Here is a 24,303-nt window from a genome sequence, read left to right as displayed (position 1 = left end):
CAAACTCCCACAGAATTCTAAATCCCAGACATTTGTTTTGGATGGAAACACATTTAACTATCAGAGTAAGTTTGAGCGGGAAGTGTTTGTGACCTGTAATGAACATGTGGAGGGGATTGTTCAGCCTTGGCAGAAGCTTTCGTTCTCAGATTGCTCTCTTATTGTATGAGTAATGCGAAAATTAAAGTGCATGCCCAAGGGCGCGCAGCGCAAGCTCATGCTTTTGGACATTGTTTACTCACTCAATGCTCAGTAATTCTGTGAATGTATTCGCGCTCAAGGCTCCAGCATGCAGCTTATTTGTCCAATGAAGCTGCTGAATCCTCCGCGCTGCCACGCCAGATAAGCTGATTTGGCAAAAGCAAAGCGAATTATTAGCTGGTAAATAAAGTGGCAGCGAGCGTGAGGGAGTGAGCGCGAGCTCATGAGGGTTCTGTTAGTGGGGAGGAGGGGGCGCCTGCATCTTCCTTAACTCTCCTTTCTGACCCTCATCAGCCGGCGCGGCTTTGTCCTAATGAAGCAACTGATGTCTGTCAGCGTCTGCCGTGACAGCCGCTCCATCAGAACGCCAGCTGCAGCTCCCAAACGCTTTCTGATTGGTTCTGATTCTCGCCGCGGACGCCGCTGCTTGTTCTCTTGTTACTGAAGTTAATTTGGCCAAACTGATGAATGCGATGTCGCCCGGTGGCACGCGGTGGTTCAGGGTAACTTATGACTTCATTTGATGGTCTGATCCAACAAACCTTCTGCTCATTACTGGGTTTCCTTAGGAACCAGCCATAGGCCCAAAGCTGGAGCTTTTCTGTCGCACTACTCATGATGATGCCAAGATTGGTTCAGAAAAAAATGTACCTCAAGGCACATTGGCGCCATCATCAGCCCACAGGTTGGGGCTGCTCGCTGATTCCCAGCAGGTTAATATGCAAATTTTCACTTTGAGGCGAATTAGGGTAATATCACGTAATCATGATTAGCTTTTAGTCAGCAGCTACTTGTCAAGATAAATGTGATCCGTGTGACGCACTCACGCGTCACACGAGAGCGTTTTGGAACCAGGAAAGTTGTCCTGAACCAAACGGGAAACCGTTGGAATTGATAATGAAAAAAACAAAGTAATTCTTCATTGCGTTTCCACCTGGCGTGTCCTCGAGAAAGCGCTCAGCTCTCAGCAGCACAGAGAGTTCACCTCCATGTCATGAAGGTATAATTAGTTTTTCTTACTTTATCCTGTAATTCTTTTCAAGAAAATACGATTTTAGGACGAAATTGGCTAAACGAGGGGCTAAGCTTTTTCGTAGACGCTGAACTATTACACCATCACTCAGCTGTCCTCCCACTGTTCTATCGTTTCTTTTCTCACCTCCTTTTTTATCCTTCTGCCACTTGCTAGCTTCTAACTTGCGGAGATGTCCCAGAAGGCCTGACAATGTCCCAGGGCCGTAAGGCCCTGCCAAAATAATAAGCATTAACCACCGTGTCATTGCTGTGTAATATCATCCACTCTCCAGCCAGCCGTGGCTTCCCGCGGTCACCGGCCCCGTGCACACTTTTACGTGACATTAAACGAGTGCTCGTGCGGCCAAGCGACTGATGTATGAGCCCATTTTATTGTGTGATGGCCGTGGTTGAGCTGGGTGATTATATTGCTGATAAACTGCTGCGGATGAGGAGCCTGATTGGCTCGTTAAGACACTTATTGATTAGAGGGATTGACTTCCTGTGTGTACCCAGGTGTGCGCACGTGTGTCTGTGTATGTGTGGTTGGATGCCGAATGTGCGCTTTGTGTGGGCTTTGATTGTCATTAGCATGAACCGTCAATATTTGCAAGCCTGTCTAGTTTGTGTGTTTAAATATTCAGCTGTGTGTGTGTGTGTGTGTGGGGGGGGGGGGGGGGGGGGGGGGGGGCAGCTTGTGCACAGGTGCCAGGTTCTGCTCTTTATATGGAGCAGCCGCGGCTTTGTTGAGTGGCCGCTGATGTGGCGGCCAGCCCAGCCAGCTGCTGGGATGCTGTTCAGACTCAGCTGTCATTGGCAGTCAGACACACGGCGGAAGTTTGTCATAACCTTGAATCGAAATTGTTTTCTATGTGCACAGCTGGTGAGCGGCGACTCTTTGTCGAGCACGATAGCAGCCGACCACCAGGCTGAGATTTGTTCAGTGCCTGGAAGCGCTGCAGTGCTGGCCTGCGGGTGCCAGTTCTGACAAGAACTTCGCTGCTCACAACCCAGAATCATTTGTTTTTCATAAATGGGGTCTATTTCTTTTTTTTCAAAATAGCAATAATCAGGACAGGACGGCTGCTAGTTTTGCCTACTTTTATCATTTGGTATCGCACCTCTCTCTCTCTTTTTTTGCCTTGTACAGTTAGAACTGTTCTCACCACGAAATCATGGTGCAGATGCCTGTTTCATGCACGTTCTCACACGCGTGGTCAGTCCAAACAGATTCATCTTTAGTCATTAATCCAATAAACAGGTATTGGCTGTTTATTGTAAGACATAATGTGTCATAGTACAATAAAAATGGTTAAAAAAATAGTTTTGGACTAAAGCAGGGGTCCCCAAACTTTTTTCCTGTGAGGGCCACATAACTTTTCCCTTCTCTGATAAGGGGCCGGGGTCAGTTTGTAACAGAAAAAGTGTGAGGATTGCAGGAGTGCCTAAACGTAACAATTTATTGTTTTCAAGAAAGCACAATCAAATAACCCTTTCTGGATTCTTCACAGAACAAAAGTCAGGAAATAAATAATAACACTATTAATGAAATAAATAATAACCAAATAACCCTCTCTGATTTCTTCACATAAAAATAGTCCATGGAACATAAACTTTCTGTTCAAGTTCCAAGTTCAGCTTAGTTGTCAGAGCAGAATCTCTTACTTAAATGACTCATATGAGCAGTCTCTAAAGTCCAACTTTATTATCAAATACAAATACACATATATGAAAAAAAATTAAAATGCTTTCTGGTATTGTTCAGGGGGCCGGACCAAATGTGGAGGGGGGCCGTATCCGGCCCACGGGCCGTAGTTTGGGGACCACTGGACTAGAGGTTTAGCAGGTGCACTTGATAAGGAACGTGATGCCAAGCTGAACTTTTGATGTTTTCCGAGCGAGCTGCCACCGGAACCAGATCTGAAACCATCACCACCATGAATCGTGTTTGTTTTGTCAGCTGGTGGAGCCCCTGACCCCCAGTGGGACGGCCCCTAACCAAGCTCAGCTACGGATCCTGAAGGAGACGGAACTGAAAAGAGTGAAGATTCTGGGTTCGGGCGCTTTTGGAACCGTCTATAAGGTGGGTTTGGGCGTACGCTTCACATGGGATGACCCAAACATGACAATGGAAAGAACATTCTATTTAATGTAGCAGTGTTTCCAGACAGTTTTGAGCTGAGAAAAGGTTCAAGGACATGGCGGAGAAGCTCCCTGCTTGCCAATATCGCCGCCCTTGGCAACGTGATTCAAACTCGCTGAATAAATATGGCGTTTTCTACCAGCACCATTAAAATTCCTCACATTTGCGATATTGATGGGCCTGTTTGATTTTACAACTCTAATTAATATGCACATACAGCCATCTATCAATTTATGGGTTTATTATGGTCCAGAGCTCCCTGCTGGAAAAGACACTTCCATTTAGCTAACATTAGCGGGAAGCGATTTAGTTTTTCAGACATATTGACCCTGAGAATGCGGTTTACAGAGGCACTGACTCGCAGGGGACTATTTTGAGGACGCCATTAAACACGATTTTACCCATCGCCGTGATGAGGGTCCCAGTGTGGACATGTTTATAGAGACAGCAGCGCATTTATGATGATTGCTTGTGCATTTCAGGGCATCTGGGTTCCCGAAGGTGAGACGGTGAAGATTCCCGTCGCCATTAAAATCCTCAACGAGGCTACAGGCCCCAAAGCCAACGTGGAGTTCATGGACGTGAGTATCTATACGGCCACAGCGTGGGCCCGCTCTGGTCTCTACACTGGCCATAACGCGTCGGCCTCGTCAAAGGGATGGCCGAGCATGTGGCGTTGTGGGTGGTAAATAGTTACGAGGCTGCCGTCAGACACAGACGCTGTAAATTGAGCCAGTATTGAACGAGGCCCTATTAAAAGCAGAGCTTGTTGATGAGCGACACTACAGAAAAGGAGGTTGCCGCAAAGTTTTCCATTTCTTGTATTTGTTTTGCTTCTTGCACGTCATCTCTAGGCAGGCCGACCTGGTTGGACAAATTTAAAGTCTCCTACGTGTCCCTCTGTGTGTACCACACCCAGTGGTTGCTTGGTGTCAGCCCATTAATCTTTTTAGATTAAGATTCCTTCATTCCCAGTGTCTGTCAACAGCCACACATCTTCGTTGTGGCTCTCAAATTAAATTTGCGGACAGAGAAATTCAGCAGAGAATTAATCTTGTTTGGCCCCGCCGCGTCTCAGCGCCGCTGCCTTCAAAGAGCTCACACACACTCAGATGAGTCCAAACATTTATGGCGTTTGAATGGAGCGTTTTGTTAACGCGCCGTCCGCTGCCGAAATGCGTGTCCGCTGCATTAGCAACCCGTCCTCACAACCTGCACGGCAAGATGGACGACACGATGCAGCCTGTAGGGGGCGATACTAATTTATGTTAATCCAGCCATCTCAGTTCACATCAACCAGAAAGGAACCCGCTTGTGCGTCTTAGCTTTCCTGTTTCCGCTCCCGTCCCTGTGTCCCTGCATCTTCCCACCACACTTCCCTCTCTGCCCCCGTCTCTCCCAGCGGAGAGTCTCTGTCCATCCAGAGCCAATATGCTCTGTCTGCCGGCTTGTTAAACAGCAATCTAAAGGCAGGCGCACGCCTCGCCACTGGGAAACTATCCACTGGAGTGCCGGCTCCAAACATTCTTGGAAAATTTCAGACGCACAAATGCGTACAAATGCAAAACCACAGACTTTAATGCAAAAAGCTCCAGCAGGCAGGCAGCACCTCTCTGGAGGAGGGTTTCTCCACACACAAACGTGAATATACAAATTGATTATCTGCTGTGTATGTTAAAGGCTCCATCCCAGTGAGATGGTGACCACCTTTATGCATATGTCTTTAAATGTGCTGTGTTTTACTAGGAGGTTAGCGTGCACGTGTTATTATGCGTGCTATAATGCATTAAGCTTTATGTGGACATTTTTCTGGTGGGTGGGGACATTTTGGCTGGTCCTCACAATGTTAGGGCCAGATGGAGGGTTGTAGACCTAATTTGCAGTTAAATATAGAATTGGGTTCAGGTTATGTTTTGGGTCAGGACCTGGGGACACTGTTTTTCCATGTATGCACGCGTGCGTGTGTCTGTGTGTGTGTGTGTTGTGTGTGTGTGTGTGTGTGTGTGTGTGTGAGTGAGTGCGCGCTAGTTTCAATATAGGAAGACAGGGTCATCCGGGAATAATGGAGGTCAGGGCTCAGGGAAATGAGAGAAATACACACACACACACACAAAACACAGTCCTATGAAAACTTGAGACTAGAAAAGCTTGAAAAAGACTTTAGCTCGACACAGTTTACAAGTTGGGTCTTTTGCGATCTCAAAGTGGGAACAAGAGCTTTCTTTCCTTCCCTCTGCTCTGCACTTCTCCTTCACTCCCTCTTGAGTCTGTAGAGGAGGCTGCAGATGTGCAATGTTGTGGGGGGGTTATGAAGTGGAGATGTAGTGGTGTTACTAAGGACCAACAGGCTCAGTTTAAATCAAACCACCTGATGGCCTGCGCCCCTCCCCACTCCCTCCTTTTCAAATTAATTGACTCACACCTCCACTGTTTTGCCTCTGAGCTCGTTTTTCAGCATCTAAATTTAAAACAGCACCTTAGCTATCTATCAGCTGGCCCCAGGACCCACCGCCCGACGAATGCCAAGATGGCAAGGGAGGGAGAGAGCATGTCCTTGAGTACTTGCGAGTGTGAGTGTTTTAGAGAGCAGCCAAGAGTGTGTGCAAATGAGAGAGAGGCAAGAGGAGATGAGTTGAAGTGTTTTTAAGCAATGACTCCAAGTGCAGCCGCCGCGCTTCCCGACGCCCGGCCGCGGGTACCGGCCGCGCCAATAACACTTCATCATCAGCGTGCATCCTTCTGCTTGCAGCTCGACGCTGAGAACCAAATGTTCAAAAATCAGAGTCCATCTGCTGTAGAATCAGATGAGAAAGGAGGTGCATTTTCACTGCATTGAGAAAAACAAGAAGTGAAAAGTTCAACTCGAAGCAGCCTGCGGTGGCCATGCTGAATATGTGGTATGGAAATGGGCTACATCCATGTCCAACTGGAGTATCGAACTGTCTGGGTCTTTATTATAACCTGTGTCCATCCGAGGAGAGCCCAGTAGAAGAAATGCCCATTCCTGTAAAGCAACAGTCTTTTAGTCCCCTTTTTCCTGTCTTCCTCCAACTATACGCAGGAGGCCCTGATAATGGCCAGCATGGAACACCCCCACCTGGTGCGTCTCCTGGGAGTCTGCCTGAGCCCCACTATCCAACTGGTAACCCAGCTCATGCCCCATGGCTGCCTGCTCGACTACGTGTACGAGCATAAGGACAACATCGGATCGCAGCTGCTGCTCAACTGGTGTGTCCAGATTGCCAAGGTGGGTGACGACAATCGGGCGACATCTGGCGGTGCCGTGTGCGCGGGGTGCCTTCCGAATTTCAGGGGTTTATGCCACATGGTGGGTGTGACAGTTGGAGACGCACGGAGGCTCACCAACGCCGGCATCACTTCAAAGGAGTTTCATCGTTTTAGCCAAACAGTGTTGAAGAAAATCCCCAAAGCAATTTCCTGATCTGAGGGAGGTCAGTCTTTGTTTTGGCTACAAAAAATGTGCACCAGCTGTAACCATGGCAACAATGGCCGATTGAAACTCAATTTCAAGGAAGCACACAAAAAACATCTTAATCACAGTGACGAGGAGCGCCGTGTTTACCCCGAGAATCCCGGCAGGACTGGCGAAAAACAGCTGCACCTTAAACGGGTGTCATTTGAGGGACGAGTAGATGGAGTATTTGAGTCTACTGGTGTCTCTCCCAATTTGCCCCCGTTGATCCTAATTATCCTCACTGCTTGACACGCTGATCGCTCTCGTAGCTCTCCACAATGACACAATAAGCCACTGATGTTGTTGAGCGGCAGAAATTGCCGTGAACTCCGGCTTAGAAGCGGGTCGCCGCACGCAGCCGCAGGGAATGAGTGAAGGCTGGAAAAGTGAACGGGAAACAGAATATCCAGACGAGATTTGTGTTTGGTTTGCAAATGAAGTGAGCCCAACCGGGCCGTTTTGTGGTTTCAGACTCCTGGAAGGTTACGGTATCACTCCAGGGTGATGGCATAAATTTAGGCTTCTGCATTCGCTGTCACAATAAGCCGTTTTATGGATTTGCCTGATGTCAGGGCAACAAAGAGCCTTTGCTACACCAGTTTTATTGACAAAGGAGAAAACGGCATCATAACATTGCTGCCAGACAGCATTAAATGCTAATTTCCCACTCGTTTTGCTGTCCGTTTTTCCTGGTTTTCCAATAGTTCTTCCTGGAAATGTCCAACACACACAACGTTGAGTAATTGCATTTTTAGTGCTTTCCATTTGGAGTACTACCTCGCCCTTTGGACCCAGGACATAATGGAATTCCCTCCTTTCTGCGACCATGTACAGAACAGAGGAATACAATAAACAGTAATGAACAGGTAATGATTTTAGATTATAATCTCATGTTCTGTCTATTCAGTAAGCAGCTTCTGATCCTTGTCTCATCTCTGAATTGCCATTCCCATGTTCTCATCGAATCTCACCTCTCCTGGGGTCACCTCGACTGTGTTCAAGGGCGGCGGGAAAACAAAACCAGGAGAACCCCCTTTTTTCCGTTTCCCTAGTAGTGGGGCAACCTCAGAGTTGGTACCGCCTCAAATCACTGTGGCTGGTTCCATATGATGCTTGAAGAAATGATTGTTGACACCACCAAGCCCAGATCGTAACAAATGGGCCAGTATGGTCGCTCAGGACTTGGACTAATTCTCAGAGGAAACACACTAAAGTAGAAGAGAAAGAGAAAGAAGCTGAGCACAGCCATAAATTGAGAGGTAGACCCCAAAACACAAATGTGGGTAAAAACTGCTCACTCTAAAAAGAACATCAAGTTAACGGCTGGGAGTTTTAGCTGGTTTAGTGTTGTAACCCTTTAGTCCTCCCTGATGGACGATCCACAGGAGCTTCAGGAGCAGGTTACTTAAGCAGGTACTTATTTCTGTAATTGGATTCGATTTCACCTGTGGCAGCCGGCGGTAAGTGTCCCCTTCGCTGTGGTTCTGTGCGCGAAGAAAAGACAGGCGGGAGATAATTCGCGAGTGTCCCAGGCCAGCCTACCACTGAGGGATCCACCTCACTAAATGGGTTGATTGTGATTGATAGCAGTGACTCCAGTTCATTTCAGTGCACATTGTTGAGTACAAGCAAAGGTGCTTGACTGATTTATTGGAAATCAGGCTAAATTTTGTTTCCATTTGACTGTATTAGTCAATCAATAAGTGGTTGAATGAGCTAGCCTTTCCATTCCTACCAATAACATCCATCCATCCATCCATCCATCCATCCATCCATCCATCCATCATCCATCCATCCATCCATCCATCCATCATCCATCCATCCATTCATCCATCCATCCATCCATCCATCCATCCATCCATCCTCTACCACTTATCCGGGGTCGGGTCGCAGGGGCAGCAGCCTAAGAAGAGAAGCCCAGACTTCCCTCTCCCCAGCTACTTCTTCCATCTCTTCCGAGGGGATCCCCAGGCGTTCCCAGGCCAGTCGAGAGACATAGTCTCCCCAACGTATTCTGGGTCTTCCCGGGGGTCTCCTACCAGAGAGACATGCCCTGAACACCTCACCAGGGAGGCGTTCAGGGGGCATCCTGACTAGGTGCCCAAGCCACCAATAACAGCCATGACTCTTAAAGGGTGTGATGGACTTTAACCCCCTAAGCACACTGGGGGGAAATAAGGTGAATAATTGCCCTCTATTTTTTCGGTCATTTGTCACTTTTGTATTTCAGTAACAACTATCTCATTTTCACCCCTTCCATAACACCAGAGTAGCACCATTAGAGTGAAATGAAGTCTGTTTGGTATTAATGGTAAATGAGTCACCCAGGGTGGTTCTGCCCCCCCAAGCCCCATAAACACAAGTGTCCACTGGGTGAACTTCCCCAGGTGCTCTCCTGAGACTAGCTAATCTTTTTTTTTTTTTAACACAAAATCGCATTAATCTTTGCCAAGCAGACTTGAACATCTGCACTAACTGAATAATCTGGCCAATTTTCAAGATAAAACACCTTGTGCCAAGTGCAGATTTCAAAACCATGAACCCATTTGAGTTATTCTTTTCGACTGTTCCAACATAATAGCAGTACAACATTTTTTGGAAGACTTAATAATAATGGTGAATGCTAAATAACGGGCTAGGGTCGAGATGAGCACGAGTATCAGCCCCTCATTTAACGATGCCTGTGTTTCTGTGCCTCAGGGTGCATCTGAGCCACCGTGCGTTTGTACGTGATCCCCGAGTAAATAGCTCCTCTCTCCAGGGCGATCTCGGTGCTCTCAAGGTAATGATAGGGAACCTGTCCTCCAGGAGAAAGAGCACCTCTCGGAAGACATGCAATTTCCCATTAAAGGGGAGAATGATCTTCCGTTGGCCTTCGGTTAGCTATGAAAAGGTTGTTGTTAAGATGAGAGAAGAGGAGAAATGGGATAACAAGAAAAGGAAGATTAAGGAAATAGATCTTTACATTGTCAGACGGCAAGACAAAGCACAAGGACACGCAATGGTGTTGTGGTGCCAGGAGACGTAGTCCTTTTGCCAGCATACTGGAAGGGAATTTTCCCTTTTCTCGCCAGACTGTGATGAGACGATTGAAGTATTTCCCTCCCTGCTTTGAAATCATCAGACGGCCCTCCTTCCTACGGCAACAAGACAGACCATATATGCAGACTTTCCTAAATCTCTCCCTGATCTGTGTGCAACAAGGACGAAGGATCGTCTTCAGAGGTATTTTTAAACGTACCCCTGCTGCCAGTTATGAAAATGTCTGTTTTTCCCGACACCCTGTGAGGGCAGGCTGCCGGACCTGTGAAAACAGCAGCTCAAACCGGACTGCATGTGGGCGCTGACCGGGGCAGGTGACCGCTGCGCCGCAAATTGATTGGCCGGGGCCTGTCGCCAGGCAGTGACTCTTCATCACTGAGTGTTTTGGGCATTGAGATAATGGCCCCCATTAATCAACTGTCGCCAGTGCAGGCGCACACACACACACACACACCACACACACACACACACACACACACACACACACACACACACACACACAGAGTGATAGACGTGCACAAAAATGAAGCACACGTGCATGTACATCATACAGGCATTTGTTCTCCTAATGTGCAGGTAGCCTCTAATTTATTTTTCCAATCTTTTCCATCTTTTCCCATCCGTTTTCATTTCTCTTATATCTTTTCCACAATTCCTCTTTGTTCATATTCTCTGCTCCTTTGATCATCCATCATCGGTTATTTCGTTCTTCTTTCGTCCTTTGTCTATATTTCTTCATTGTTTTCTCTCTCCATCCTCTTTCCCATTTCTCTTGTATGTCATGAACTTGCTCTCTACCCAGTTTTGTCCCTTCATAAATCAGAAGGTTACCGTACGGATGCAACCATTATTCTGATGGTTACAGTTGAAATTTATCGTCAAACATGGAGAGAATTTAAACCATCTCTCGCCAATTTTTTTGCTTCTTCGTAAAAATTGTAAATAAATGTTTCAAAATTTCAAAATGCGTCTGGGTCTTGCAGAGCTTCATGATTTTGAAGACTTCAGGAAAGGCGATGAACGGACGCATCATGTCTGTTACTTATTGTGTTCTTTCTTCTTTATTTTATCTCTTTGATCTTCTACTTCTTGTCCATTTTCTTCTGCTTTAATTCCTTTTCTTTGTTGAAATTTAGCAGCCGTTTATTACATCTCTCAAAATCATCATGATGATTCAGTGGATGCTGATAGAGCACAATGAAAGTTTGTGGCTGCAATTCAAAATTAAAACCCGTCAAAATAGATGTTGCCTTAGGTAGATCCAGCAAGGACATCTCCATTTGTACGATATCCTTTCTCAATGATGTTTCATATTTCCATAATGGGGCTGCTGTTGGAACTTTTTCCACAACATTCTCTGCAACGTTCTGAAGCTCTGATAATGCATTGCTAATGTTAGCAACGGTGAGTCACCATTTTTATTTTTCCAACAATTTACCAGGTCAGTTCAATGACCTGCCTTCAGATGTACAAGTGTACATCCACCCATAGCGTTGACATGTACAGAACATTTAAATTAGTGTCCTTGCCTTCATTAATTCCAATTAAACTTAGCTGGGTCTCTTCTGTCCAGGAGAAAACTAGCAACTCTGGCTGGCTGTCTTCCTTAGATTTGATCCATAGATCCGTGACTCCTACAATCCTTCCCAGAACCTGCTTTTCATGTTTTTCGTGACACTCTGTTTACTCTCATTTCCCCTTTTTCTATTATTAATTGTTTTTCTTCTGTAATCTTCCCTGAAGGAGCTACAGTATATACCCGGTTGCCATGGTGGCCATGTTGCTCAGGACAATTGTGGCCATGGTTGCTTTCCATCTTCACTGTGTCCTCAGGTTGACTTGGTGTTTGTGTCTTATTGTGCAAACACTTCAGCAGAGCTTCTCATTAGTTACAAATGACCCCATTTTGTGTCTTTCTGCAACACCCTCCCTCCATCTCCTATATTACTCACCAAATGAATATTTCTTTCATTCAGATTTTTATTATTAATGGAATAATTAGGTTTGGGGTGTATTTTAATGAACAAATCAATCACTGAATTAAATATGAGATCGGAACCGAGTGCACGATGAGCTTCATGAGTCTTTAAATCTGGCCCCCTTCTTTTTGTTTCTCGCTCTCCTCAGGCTCCCGATAATGATAATAAAATAGATCTGCGATGCTGCCATTTCTCCGCTGGAACAGTCAGAGAACTTAGGGAGCATTTCTAGAAATCCAGCGAACGTGTGGGCTCCCATGCGTCCTGTCGCCACACTCTGGCCGCTGTTTTTACACACTGATGGAGGTAATGGGGCCATTGAACTGGCCAACCTGCCATAGCTCCTCTAAGGACTATACTGTGGTTAATATGCACAGAGCTAACTACGTGGGAATCCCACATGGTCCAGAGCATTTATATGCACACTTATTTTTATGGCCAGATCAGCAGACACCTGCCATCTACCAAAGTCCTGCCCACCCACATTGATGCTTACTCAGGAAAAGGAAAAGTCAAATGTTAGTAGGCCTGGTTCCTCCCCTCCCCATGAGTCCATTCACATGCGCAGAGGCACAGAAATATCTCTGGATATGCATCCCGCAGGTGATGCCTGCACAGCAGTCGTTGCCTGCCCCAGGTGCCACTCACGTGCTACCCCGAGCTAGTCGGACGAGTCTCCACAAACCGAGACTCTGGCACACGTCCTTCCCTTCATCTCTCTCTATCGCTTAAGGATGCATCCAGGTCTTCAATCAAATTGGGTCCCCTCCTGTAGATCCTGTGCATCAGATCCCAGTGAGGGGAAACGCCTTGACAAGCACATGTTGATGGCTGTTTATGATTCAGCTGAATAGTCTGGTAAAAGAATTACAGCACATGACTGGGACACACACCAGCACCTTCAGGTCATCCCTCACTGTATTTTCCATAACAGCTGAGTGCATTTGGTATGATGGGCGGGGTATTCCGTCCTGATCCACGAGCGGCACTTCATTTCCCAAAGGCATTATTAATACTGAGTTCCACACATCTTTGCATGTCAGGGCTCATCAGGAAACGCATCACGTTTCATTTCCGGAGAGTACATTCCATAATGCTGCCCAACATTATAAACAACCCTATATGCACCTTGACCTGTTTTCCCATTTCCTGTAGTGCATCTAGGAGCACGTGCATCCCTGCTGATGCGACAGATCGGGGGAAACGGGTTGGAAACCGCAAAGGTGGTGAGTGGAGGGAGCGGCGGAGGGGTAAGCCCACCCTCCCACTCTTGGGTCTTTTTAATTATCTGTGAGGATCAGCAGTGCTCAAGGATGCATAAGGGGAGGGATTTAACTGCCAGATCCAGTGGGTAGGACTGCGTGATTGAATCGGTCTTCTCACAACTCTTCCAATGGAAGCCACGATGATCCAGGCTCATTAGACACAACAGGGGCATTAGCGTAATTATGGAGATTTTGTCAAGATTCTGCAACTAAAATCCGAAGGTTGTATGATCGTTTGTTTTATATAATCCCGTCTGTGTCTGACAAGAATCATTTACGCCTGCCGAGAACTCCAACAATGGCATCTTTGGTAGCTTTTGATTCGTGGAAGAGCTATGATTGACAGCCATGCTAGTGCGGTATCTAAGTGGACTGTGTGAAGAAACCGAATGAAAACAGCTGACCTGGAACTGGACATGGCACCAGTCTCACTGCTGCATGAATTCACGGGATCTCCTGTTGGTCCTTGTTACCACAGACACTCGAGGAAATCAGCCTCATTGCAAACTCATTTTTTAATAGAAGAATAATTCTTCCCTTTCCCAATCTGATTCAGGGCTGATTCAGAACAGGCCTGACAGCTACTCACACCAGTAATTATCCACTCGTGCACAGTTGATTCATACAGGAAAAAGATGCTGCGCCGCAAGCCCAAGAACACCCGCCATTAACACCTTCACAGTGGGCTAGCTGCCATGGTTCTTAAGACGACTCTCAGCCCAAATCATCTATTATTGTAGCTCACTATTCATTTGAAAGCCAGCACGAGCCATTTTCAGACTGACAGAAAGTGGAAAGACACGCCTTCTTCTTCATGATCATGAAGATGAAATTGTTTTCCATCTAATTCCGCGGCTGTAGCCGCCAAATGATTGACATTTGCACATGTAAATTTGCCAGCAGCGGCCTTTTATTGTCTGCCCCATGACATTTTGGAGGGATCTTTTTTTGGTTCCACAGGGCAGCTGAGATCTCGGCGAGAGGGTTTAAATCATCTTTACATCTAGTTTCCATTGTCAGCGAGGATGTAATTAAATCTGCGGACACAGGAAGGCGATCAGCGCTCGTTCCTAATATTGGTCATTGGAGATCTGACAGTCGTGTCTTTGTCTGTGGCTCAAGGCTGACAGATTAGCTCCTAACTAACGCGGCTGCAATTACACTTAATGGTTCATGACTGACTCTGTCCTTAAAACACCGAAATGGTGAGAGATTTGAGTTCCATTACAGCCCATTGTCACCTGATACCAGATGAAGTTGATTTTTCACTTTGAACAAAGTAACTTCTTTATCCCACATAATCCCTAGTGCTGTGAGAGGCTTATACACACACACACACACACACACACACATACACACACGTGACTCAGGCTTGCTTTTCCTTTGGTTGAGCGACGGCTGAATGAGGAGTAAATGGGGCTGTACCTTAACTGCTGCACCGCCGTTGAGCTGCTATTATGCGCGTCACATTATGTCACCTTCACCTGCATCCCTCATTAACCATCCAGAACCATCCGCCAGAGCTTATTGGTTCCAGTGCCGCAGCTACACGCAGCAGATTGTGCTCCGCAGCTCCGCGCTGTAAATGTGCTTAGCGGAGAAATATGACCCAAATTTAACAGAATGAAACCGGAATTTATTACACACTGATGTGAATATAAACAAGATTAAAGACTGGCACATCTGGCCGTTGACTGGCTTCTATTTTTCTCTTCCTTGTGCTCGGCGCACTTTGGGAATGCCTCCCAGTCTATCTCGGCCGCCGCACGCCACACATGACAGACGGCCACCTGCACCACCTGAGCGGGCCCATTGTGTGCGCGCCTTATCGCATTGGTCCCAGCGCCCGGCGTGTGGACAGCCCCTCCGTGTTGCTCACGTTGTGGTGCATCTTCACCCTCCTGGATGGGCGATGCAGGGAGGGGTGTGGTTCCACCGCATGTGGTGCTCTTATCGCTCCAATATGAAACAGGCACCTCACACCTGCTTCCAGTGAGAGACTGAGGCCCCGGCTAAGAATTCTTGTTCTTTGAATAAAGCCGCTGTAGCATTTACACCGACAGTCCAAACGGCTTTCATCAGTTACCCACGTGACTCGGGGCTGGAGAGTTGTCAGGAAAACACACATTTAAGGAAGGTTTGGCAATGAGTACCTGTTGACAATTTAGAGTTTGCAGTCAGAGGATTCAGCCCCAGGAATGTGGAAGGGAGTTGGAATCTTGGGTTGAATTTGAGGAAAAAAATGTCTCATGACTCTCAGCCCAAATCATCTATTATTGTAGCTCACTATTCATTTGAAAGCCAGCACGAGCCATTTTCAGACTTACAGAAAGTGGAAAGACACGCCTTCTTCTTCATGATCATCAAGACGAAATTGTTTTCCATCTAATTCCGCGTGATATTTGCACATGTAAATTTGCCAGCAGCGGCCTTTTATTGTGGCCATAGAATCTCTGATGTATCGAAAGTCAGTTGATACAAGATCTGTCCTTACATGTAACCTTCACCCCCCCCCCCCCCACACACACACACACACACACACACCACACACACACACACAGACACACACATGCTGGTGCAAAGGCAGCAGAAGAGGGTTGACTATCCTACCTTCGTGTCCCTCCTCCATTGACCCCTCTCTGTTCCATCCACTGGTATTGTCACAGTCCCTCTCTGCTGCTGTGCTGCGATCTGACTGACCATCCTGCATCTTCATTTTCTTTTTTTCTGTGCACAAGACTCTCATCTATTGTCTTTCTTCCAGCGAGAGAGAAAATGCTCTGGTCACAGAGGGTTTTGCGAACCCGGTTGTTCTGTGCTTTGCAACTCTGCAAACATTTGGAGGCTACAAAAATGATAAAAGACCTTGTTTAAGAATCTTTAAGCCTTTTAGTGAGCATTAGGTCACCAGAGGATAGAATAACAATTTCCAAGTCAGTAGTTAAAGAGAAAAGATGAACTCAAAGCCTTGTTTCTGCCAAAGATCCTATAGGTTTTGGGTCTTGGGGCTCGGAAGAAAACCATGCAAATCAGCCACGAGGTTAAGTGAACATATGAGGAGAAATCGATCGCATTAGGAAGCACTTTTCCTTTTTGTAGAAGATAAAAGTGAACATTCCTGATCCAAAGTTATCTTAAATTACCTCAGACAGTGAACTTCTTGGTGATTCCTGGGATCATTCTCCTAGATTTGTTCAGCCAGTGGTTGCTAGGAGTACCCAACAGTGTGAGTGGTGATTAGCAAACATGGCAGACTAAATGAACTCTTCTGTGAGTTGCTTTGTAATTAGCCACATACCAGTTGTGTTAGCCAGTTGCAAATGATGCAGTTTCATTGTTAATGACCTCATCCTTCTGGGCGCCAAGAGACTGAGGCAGTGTCAGAGGCGGCCCAATCAGCAGGAACCTCTCGGCCTACGACCAAGGCTAGTTCTCCCGTTCTCCACTGGGACGCTGCTGTTTACGGCCCACAGTGACTGGAAATTAATTGGCTCCTTGAGCCGCTGTACATTTCCCCCGTCTGCGTGATGGCCTCTCCTCATTGGCCTGTCACTTTAAGTCGAAGTGTATTAATGGACTGTGTGGACCATTGATTCCTAATTCGTCCCGACGTCGACATGGGGGATAAATATTGCGAGGCCCCCGCTGTCTCTGTGTTGTAATCAGCATTGTTATTGATTACCTCCCCTCTCCCCTTATGCCTAGAAGTCCTCCATTTTCCATATCCTTCCAGGTTAAGTCGAGGTTGTTGCTGCCGAACTTGATCAACACAGGAAACCCGGGATAAAGAAGTAGGACTGTGAGAACCTGACAAACAGAATGACAGGAAGACACATGGTGACAGCCTCCAAGAACAGTGCTTGCGATACATCTTGCTGAGGAGCAGAGGTGGTCCCTGCGCCGTCTCTGGCCACTTGCTTGTACATCTGTGTGTGAGGTCGGCGGATGATGGATGAAGGCCCAGCCAGCGCGAGACAAACATTGGCACCATTGATTTATCCTCACATTTGTGTGGGAGGGGGGTCTACTGAAACCACACCCCGGTTTCAGCAGAGCGTGCAAACATGCTGGATTTTTTTCCCACCATGTGTGAAAATGGCAGAGATTTTCTTGCACCGGTGGGGGCGTAGGCCTTGGTTGAAATTCCCCATTGTCTGTTGAGTACAATACCTCGCTCTTCACCAAGGAGCTTCTATTGATTCACCGGCAAAGCGGCATCCACTTGTTTATCATCCAGTCTAATACCCTTCAATTGGCCTGGCATTGAGTGTCTGCCTGGCTGCTCCTTTTTTTTTCATCTGTGAGCACAGGAGCACATTGTGACGGTGCTCACGAGGGCATAATGGAGCGCGTTTGTGCATTCTTGAAGAAAAACTGATATACGTGCAAATAGGTTTTTGTGTGATTGTCATCCTGCACAGAAGGCTTTGTTATTGTTTCTTCTTCTATTCTGCATTTGCTCATTCTGCTGCGCAAAATCTCCCTTAACAAAATGGAATGAGGTTTGTTGTTCCCAAGATACAGTCAGGGAGCCACATCAGAGCGGAAAACCGAACATTTGAAACCCAAACTTTAGGTTTTGACGTTAAAGTGTGAGCAGGTACTAATGGCTCTGATCTGGGGTTGAGGGAAGTGGTAACAAATGATTGGTTTGCAATGATGACCGGCAATAAAGGCTGAGATTCAAATCAACACAAACTCTGTTTTGTTGGGGCATCAGATCACGGCAAGAAATCATCAAAGATCCATTGGTTATACCATCTGATTTTATTGGAAGTTACCATCCCAAGAGGTAACAGGTAACAACTGTGCAACAACAAACTCCAGTTTTTGTCACATTCCACCTGCTTCTTCTGTTAAAGCCCCTCCATTTTCTTTATAAATGCTGTTTGACTTCCAGGTGAACAGCAGGAACTGCAGAGCATCCACTTCTGTTTGGGGATCTGGGAGCATTAGCTCGACATCTGAAACTTTCATTTTAGTCCAGCTCAAGTGATTGCGTGCAGCTTTGAAGTCACACTTTGGCAGTAATTAGTTTTTTAGGTGTCATCTAAACCCACTGAGTGGAAACGTAGTCGCTTTGGAACTGTCAAGAGGTGTCTCAAATTTAAAAAAAAGCGATGCTGTCTAGGTAATTGTCTCTGTCTGAGGATCCACAACAGTCCCGCCTCTGTGATTGTGAAGGGATCTGAGGGATTCCATGCCTAGTTTGATATGTTCTGCTTTTCTCATATAACAATTCTATAGTGTACGGCTGGACTGGACCGTACTTCCAGCCCGTCACTCCTCAGATTTATTTTAAAGACATTTTTTAGATAAATTTGACAGCTGGCATCACTTTCCCTGTGGACTCAACGGCATGCTTTCCATGTGTCAAAGCTATTGGACGTCGGGATGTACGTTGACATAAAATGGCTAGCAACTTTCTTCAGCAACTTGTGGTTCAAGAGGCCACTCTCGTTAGTTTCTCTCATTGCAAGTTCTGACTGGAATATGCTTGGAATGCTATCAAAGCTCCTTCTGACGGCCGTCTTCCACAGTCACTGACATGAGGAACGACGTGATGAAGGACTCGATCAAAGCATCGGTTAATGATGATGACAGTTATGACAATAATTCTCTGTTCGCACTGACATCTACCACATTGATGACTGCAGACTGCTGCTATCATGGAATGAAAATGATTAACGGCCCCGTGAATTCACAGCCATCCCCCCGCCGCCCCCCTCCTTTGGTTCTGTCTTTCTTTGCCAGGGAATGATGTATCTGGAAGAGAGGAGGTTGGTCCACAGGGACCTGGCAGCCCGTAATGTCCTGGTGAAGTCGCCCAATCACATCAAAATCACAGACTTCGGCCTGGCACGGCTGCTGGACACTGACGAGAAGGAGTACAACGCAGACGGGGGCAAGGTTGGTGTAAGTGGAGTCACAGCTGCATGATGTGTGTATATATGTGTGTGTATGTGTGTGAAAAGTAAATACTGCGACAGAAAGTCATAAAGCAAAAGGTCAGCGCTGGTGGCGAGGGATGTTAACGAGGCTACAGATCTAAAATAATTTTTATGTTGCCGAAATTCCTGTGTTTGCATCAGTGCTAATGTGGATTTTTAATCGGCTAATTAAATCAAGCAGTTTGGAAAATTAAAGCAATATTTCAATGGGAAAATTCCAACGCATTGCCACTTTAATAAGCATGCTAACTGTCATTTAGTCTCGGGAGAGGTTAGTTGGCGAGGATTATCATAGAATTTGTAGGAAGTAAACCTCTCACTGTCTCAAACAACACTAAAGGAATGATGATGAATAAAAAGCCCACAAGTAAGAGCGAAACAGGCAGGACTTGTTTTCTACGCAGCCAGAAAAAGATATAGTTTGGTGCAATTTTTCTGCCATTTCCTACAGATAAATATTGCAGCCACAGCACTAATCAGCTCATTTTGTTTCGGGCCAAGGGTATGCTAATCAAGAGCCCCGTCTCGGTCCCTCGCTTCTGGCTTTCTTTGCCAACTGTCCTGATCAACCCTTTTATTAAACCAGCTCGCTCATTTCAGCTTCTATTCAGTCGCTGCATCTTGAGTTGGACCTTGAGCTGTTAGAAATCTTTTTCTAAACCTCAGCAGGTGTGCTCCTCCATGGCTTCTGAGTGATTGGCTCTATGTCGGTATTTACTGACACCTTGACAGATGGGAATAATTGTCAGCGGAGCGACATGCAGTGGGAGATAAATCACCAGAGATGAAAGCAAAAATGCTTCGCGCCATATTTCCAACCTGAAACACTTTGTTTACCGTCTTCCCGCTCATTTATCCCTGGAGAGGGTGGGTGTGTCAGTCTCCCACACATCGACGAGAGGCTGCCTCCTAAATCATCAGAGCAGGATTTGTCTGAGCACATTTGTGCGATCAAATGTAAAAATGACCTGGTAATTGCCTTGTTGTAGGTGTGAACCCCCCCCCCCTCCCCCATAGTCAATGTGGAAATGATATTGCAGTTAGGGTAGGCAGTGGGGGGTGTCTGCGGGTTATGGACATAATGGGCAACGAATGGCCAATCCAATCCCAATTAGCGTCTTCAGAAGCGTCCTCTGTTGATGATCCCCGCGCTGCGCTGAAACTAATCAATCACAGTACTTGTGTGATATTGAGCAAAGCAAAACGACAGTTGGACACACTGTCGGTTTCCCAATACGTCCCAAACGCTGGATTCATGCAGGACAAGATTAAATCCAGTCGAATTACGGATCTGTATGTTTTTATTTCTCTCTGTAGATGCCCATTAAATGGATGGCTCTGGAATGCATCCACTACAGGAAGTTCACCCATCAGAGTGACGTGTGGAGTTACGGTAGGTAGCTCTGTTTCCCTTGATCCCCTTCCTTCTCTACTCCTTCTGTTTTACCCTTTCCCCAGGAGTGACCATCTGGGAGCTGATGACCTTCGGAGGCAAACCGTATGATGGCATCCCGACGCGGGAAATCCCAGACATCCTGGAGAAAGGGGAGCGGTTGCCGCAGCCTCCGATCTGCACCATCGATGTCTACATGGTCATGGTCAAATGTGAGGGTGCACACAGTACCGATACTGGACCTACAGTAATGTTTTGGATTAAGCTAAGCAAGCAACTGCACATCTGATCTGTGACAATAGGGTCCCGTTAATTTATGCTAAACAAGCTAACTCCTAGCCTTGTATTTACAATAGTCACGCAGTACGTGAAAGACAGACTGACTCCTTTAGCTAAAAAATCTCATGTCATTGAGCAAGTTAAACACCTGACATGCCTGAAGACTTTCACTTATACAGATTAAAAAATAATCCACGCTGGTCCCAAAATCAATACCTGCGTGGTGGTTTAATCCAGTGCCCGACAGATTATCCCGGGATCGTGACGAGGAACTGCAGCCTCAATACTATAGCCTGTATAAAGTAATCCTGTTGCTGAAGGTCTCCGGAACACAGCTGTGTTGTTATTGATGAGTCATGTCCATACATGGCCGCAACTCATTGAGGACTTGAAGTTTAATAAAAGCTGCCCTACTTTAATATTCATCTGGCAAGATGTTATTTCAGCCGGTGCCCCTGCCCCACGCCAGGGACTCTGCCCACGTCCTTGTTCCCATCATCCTCCATCTGGACCACTGCACCTCCCCGCCAGTTGTTCCATCCCAACCCAACTTTCTGCCGAAGCCCTACCCCCCACCCAACCGCCAGCTTTTCTGCACCCCTCCCCTATTCCCTCCTGTCTTGCTCCTCTCTCCCAGGATTCCCAGGAACCCTTCCAGGCACAAAGGCCAGGCTGCCTGCCAGCCATTGGTTGCTTGGCAGTTATTTTCCCAGTCACTTATCAGGATCCATCACTGGTTTGCTTTTAATTTAGTCTTTTGTTGTTGTTGTTGTTGTTGTTTCAGAAATGTTGTGTCTCCTTTCTGAATGTCCTTCTCATTATTGGCTGCTTGTAGCTGTGGAAATGGGAACCGATTCATTCCACTGTTTAAAATGCCAAATGTGATGAAAGAAGGATCTGCTTCAGCTTGGAGCTCAATATCAAACACGTTCCCACGACAAAAAATGCAAATCAGCCAAAATGTCATAACACCTAAACTGCTTTTCCAAATGAGAAACTCCAGCCAGTGCAGAAGCCCTGCAGCCATTTAGCCTAATAACAGGGCCGACTTGATTTCTGTTTTTTTCCCTGGAGGATGATGAGATATATTTGCTGTGCTGCCTGAAATGCGCTCGGACAATCCTGCTGTAAACGCTCAGGTCAAACAAATTCCCTCAACATGCAGAAAAACTGCCTGAGGTGCTCCCACAGATTTCAGATTCGTTATTAATCTGTGAGGAGCTAGCATCCAATTAAAGGCCGCAATGCTTCAAAGCTTGTTTTCTGCAACTTCCACAAGTGACATCACCGAAACCCCCCCGTTCCCAGGCTGGAGGGACAGCAGCCTAATCAAAATCCAGACAGACGCTCCGCAGTCAGGAGCATTATTACCGATTACATGACCCAGAGCCGTTGTTGTTGTCACGCTGTGCGTCCCATCGTTGCCTTGACACCACCCCAATAAAGACTGAATGGAGTTTGATTGCTGGAGTAATTGCATCTCATTTCAGTAATGTGTTGGCACCGGGGGTGGTAAAAGCAGAATTTAAATGAAGTGAAGAAAGACAGGACATCAGGGCCACCTTAAGAGATTAATTGTGAATGGTTGAGGAAAATCAAGTCTTTCCAGAGAGACAACACATTATAGCTGGATGATAATTGCATTGTGTAAGGTATGTATGTAATATATGCTCCCGGTAATTGAGGATGTGCAATATTTTCTGCTAGCATGAAGTGTTGAATTTAAATGAAAGGGCACTGGGCACCTATATGTTCCAATAATCCACCAGGGGAATGCTGCAGACAACACAGAGTATTCAAGGTGCAGATTGAAATCTCCAGCTGAGGTTGCAGCGTTGCCACCTGACCCCTCAAATCACCCGCAACTTCCTTGTGTAACATGTTCCTCTGCTCACAGTAGTTCTATTTTTGTGGACTTAACTTAATACATAATGAACGAGGACAAACAGTCCACACAGTAAATTTAATGAATTGCCCGAAGCTAAACAGAATGCCACAGTCCAACATTGTTCTGTAATTCACGCGTGTTTGATTGTCTAAATTCCTGCATCTTTTCTTCTCCAGGCTGGATGATCGACGCAGACAGTCGGCCCAAGTTCAAAGAGCTGGCAGCTGAGTTCTGCAGAATGGCCCGTGATCCCCAGCGGTACCTTGTAATCCAGGTGGTGTTGGGTCCGGAAAATAAACCTTCGCTGAGCAACAACCGGGATCTAACGTGTGGAATTTCCTCTTCTGTAGGGGGATGACCGGATGAAGCTTCCCAGCCCGAACGACAGTAAATTCTTCCAGAGCCTTCTGGACGAAGAGGACCTGGATGACCTGATGGACGCCGATGAGTACCTGGTGCCTCGAGGCTACAACATGGCTCCGCCATCGTACACAACCAGGCCTCGTGTCGACTCCAACAGAGTAAGTATCCCAGGGAGGAAAACAGGATTCCTAGGGTTCCGGAGGGGGCACGTTGGCTCTTTTTTTCCAAATATTGGCACCAGGGGTCTCCTAAAGTCACATATCTCAGCCTGTAATAAAGTGGTCTCAGAAAAACTGCATCATCTGTTTAAATAAATCCTTCAAATGTCTCCACTCTGGATGCCCTCTAAATGCTCAGGGTGGTTAATGACCACCGATACTCTGATGATTTGCCTCTGCTAATGCCTCACCTTCATCATTTCCATCGTGTGTGGCTTGGACGCTGGCTCTTTGTGTGCTCACTCCCAAGGCCCCAGGATTCATTACTCAGAGCCCCGTAAGTAAATAGCAGACGCTTCTTTAGAATGCCTGAGCCGTATTCTAATATGCAGTGAGTGGCGGCGCCGCTGCGTGCTGTGCCGCATTCAGGAGGTGCTTGTATCTCATGCACCTTTCCTCCCACGACCTGCCCATTTTCCGGCGGATCTTTATTCTCTTATGAGTGCCCACGTACCCCAAAAACACATAAGGTGATCTGTGCTTTGTCCTTCTTGTTCAAGGTCAGCCGCCCCATCACAAATGGAAGGTCTTTGATTATGCAGGTAAAAGCCTGTAAATGCCCAGACGGCGAGAAGAATCCATCGCTAGAATCCATCAACTGGCTGACTTTGGCTCGTAAAGTTTGTTATGCAGGTTGCGCATCTGAAAAAGCAGCATGATACAGACCCTCACCTAATCTCTGTTCTCAGACGGGCTTTGAAGAAGCGGTGAACAGAGAATTTTGGAGGGAGGGGGGCTGATTGCAAAGGAGACATGGAGTAGGTGGACGGATATAACCCCAGGATGTTTCTGTTTTCTCCTGTTTTATCCAGTAATTGCTGTTGTAGCATTAGCAGTTGGCACCAGTGCAGCGAAGTGGGCCTGGGTTAAACAGCCTGAGGCAGGCTTGCACAGCACCACAACAAGACCTCTGGCTCCGTGTCATGTTTTGTGTTTCCTTGCGAGGGTTTATGTTCTTTTTTGAGGTTCAGGTGTTTGAATTGTATCTCTCCTCGACTGCCCCTCGCAGTCCCTCAGTGCCGATGACTATGCTGGCAGAACTTTGTCAGAGGATTTTCTCTACAGCAGGCTGACATGTGGGTTAGAAGTCTC

The 24,303-nt window shown here is 46.6% G+C and overlaps 1 protein-coding gene across 3 annotated transcripts in view; it reads left to right on the top strand.

The window, feature by feature from the left end:
• The window catches only part of LOC130522539 (receptor tyrosine-protein kinase erbB-4-like), a 161,769-nt gene that overhangs the window by 130,748 nt on the left and 6,718 nt on the right, over window positions 1-24,303 (top strand). Inside the window, exons 18-25 of one of the 3 annotated variants that reach the window (XM_057027027.1) lie at window positions 3,176-3,298; window positions 3,841-3,939; window positions 6,423-6,605; window positions 18,874-19,035; window positions 20,388-20,463; window positions 20,529-20,675; window positions 22,807-22,904; window positions 22,981-23,151. In XM_057027027.1, the coding sequence (XP_056883007.1) occupies window positions 3,176-3,298; window positions 3,841-3,939; window positions 6,423-6,605; window positions 18,874-19,035; window positions 20,388-20,463; window positions 20,529-20,675; window positions 22,807-22,904; window positions 22,981-23,151 (1,059 nt within the window). Of the gene's footprint in view, window positions 1-3,175; window positions 3,299-3,840; window positions 3,940-6,419; window positions 6,606-18,873; window positions 19,036-20,387; window positions 20,464-20,528; window positions 20,676-22,806; window positions 22,905-22,980; window positions 23,152-24,303 lie in introns of all 3 variants that reach the window. The other 2 variants (XM_057027028.1, XM_057027025.1) reach the window with 2 other exon arrangements.

This window comes from Takifugu flavidus, chromosome 3 (genome assembly GCF_003711565.1).
Source record: "Takifugu flavidus isolate HTHZ2018 chromosome 3, ASM371156v2, whole genome shotgun sequence".
NCBI lineage: Eukaryota > Metazoa > Chordata > Actinopteri > Tetraodontiformes > Tetraodontidae > Takifugu > Takifugu flavidus.
The sequence above is the reverse complement of the archived record's forward strand: the minus strand, read 5'-3'. Positions and strand labels throughout refer to the sequence as shown.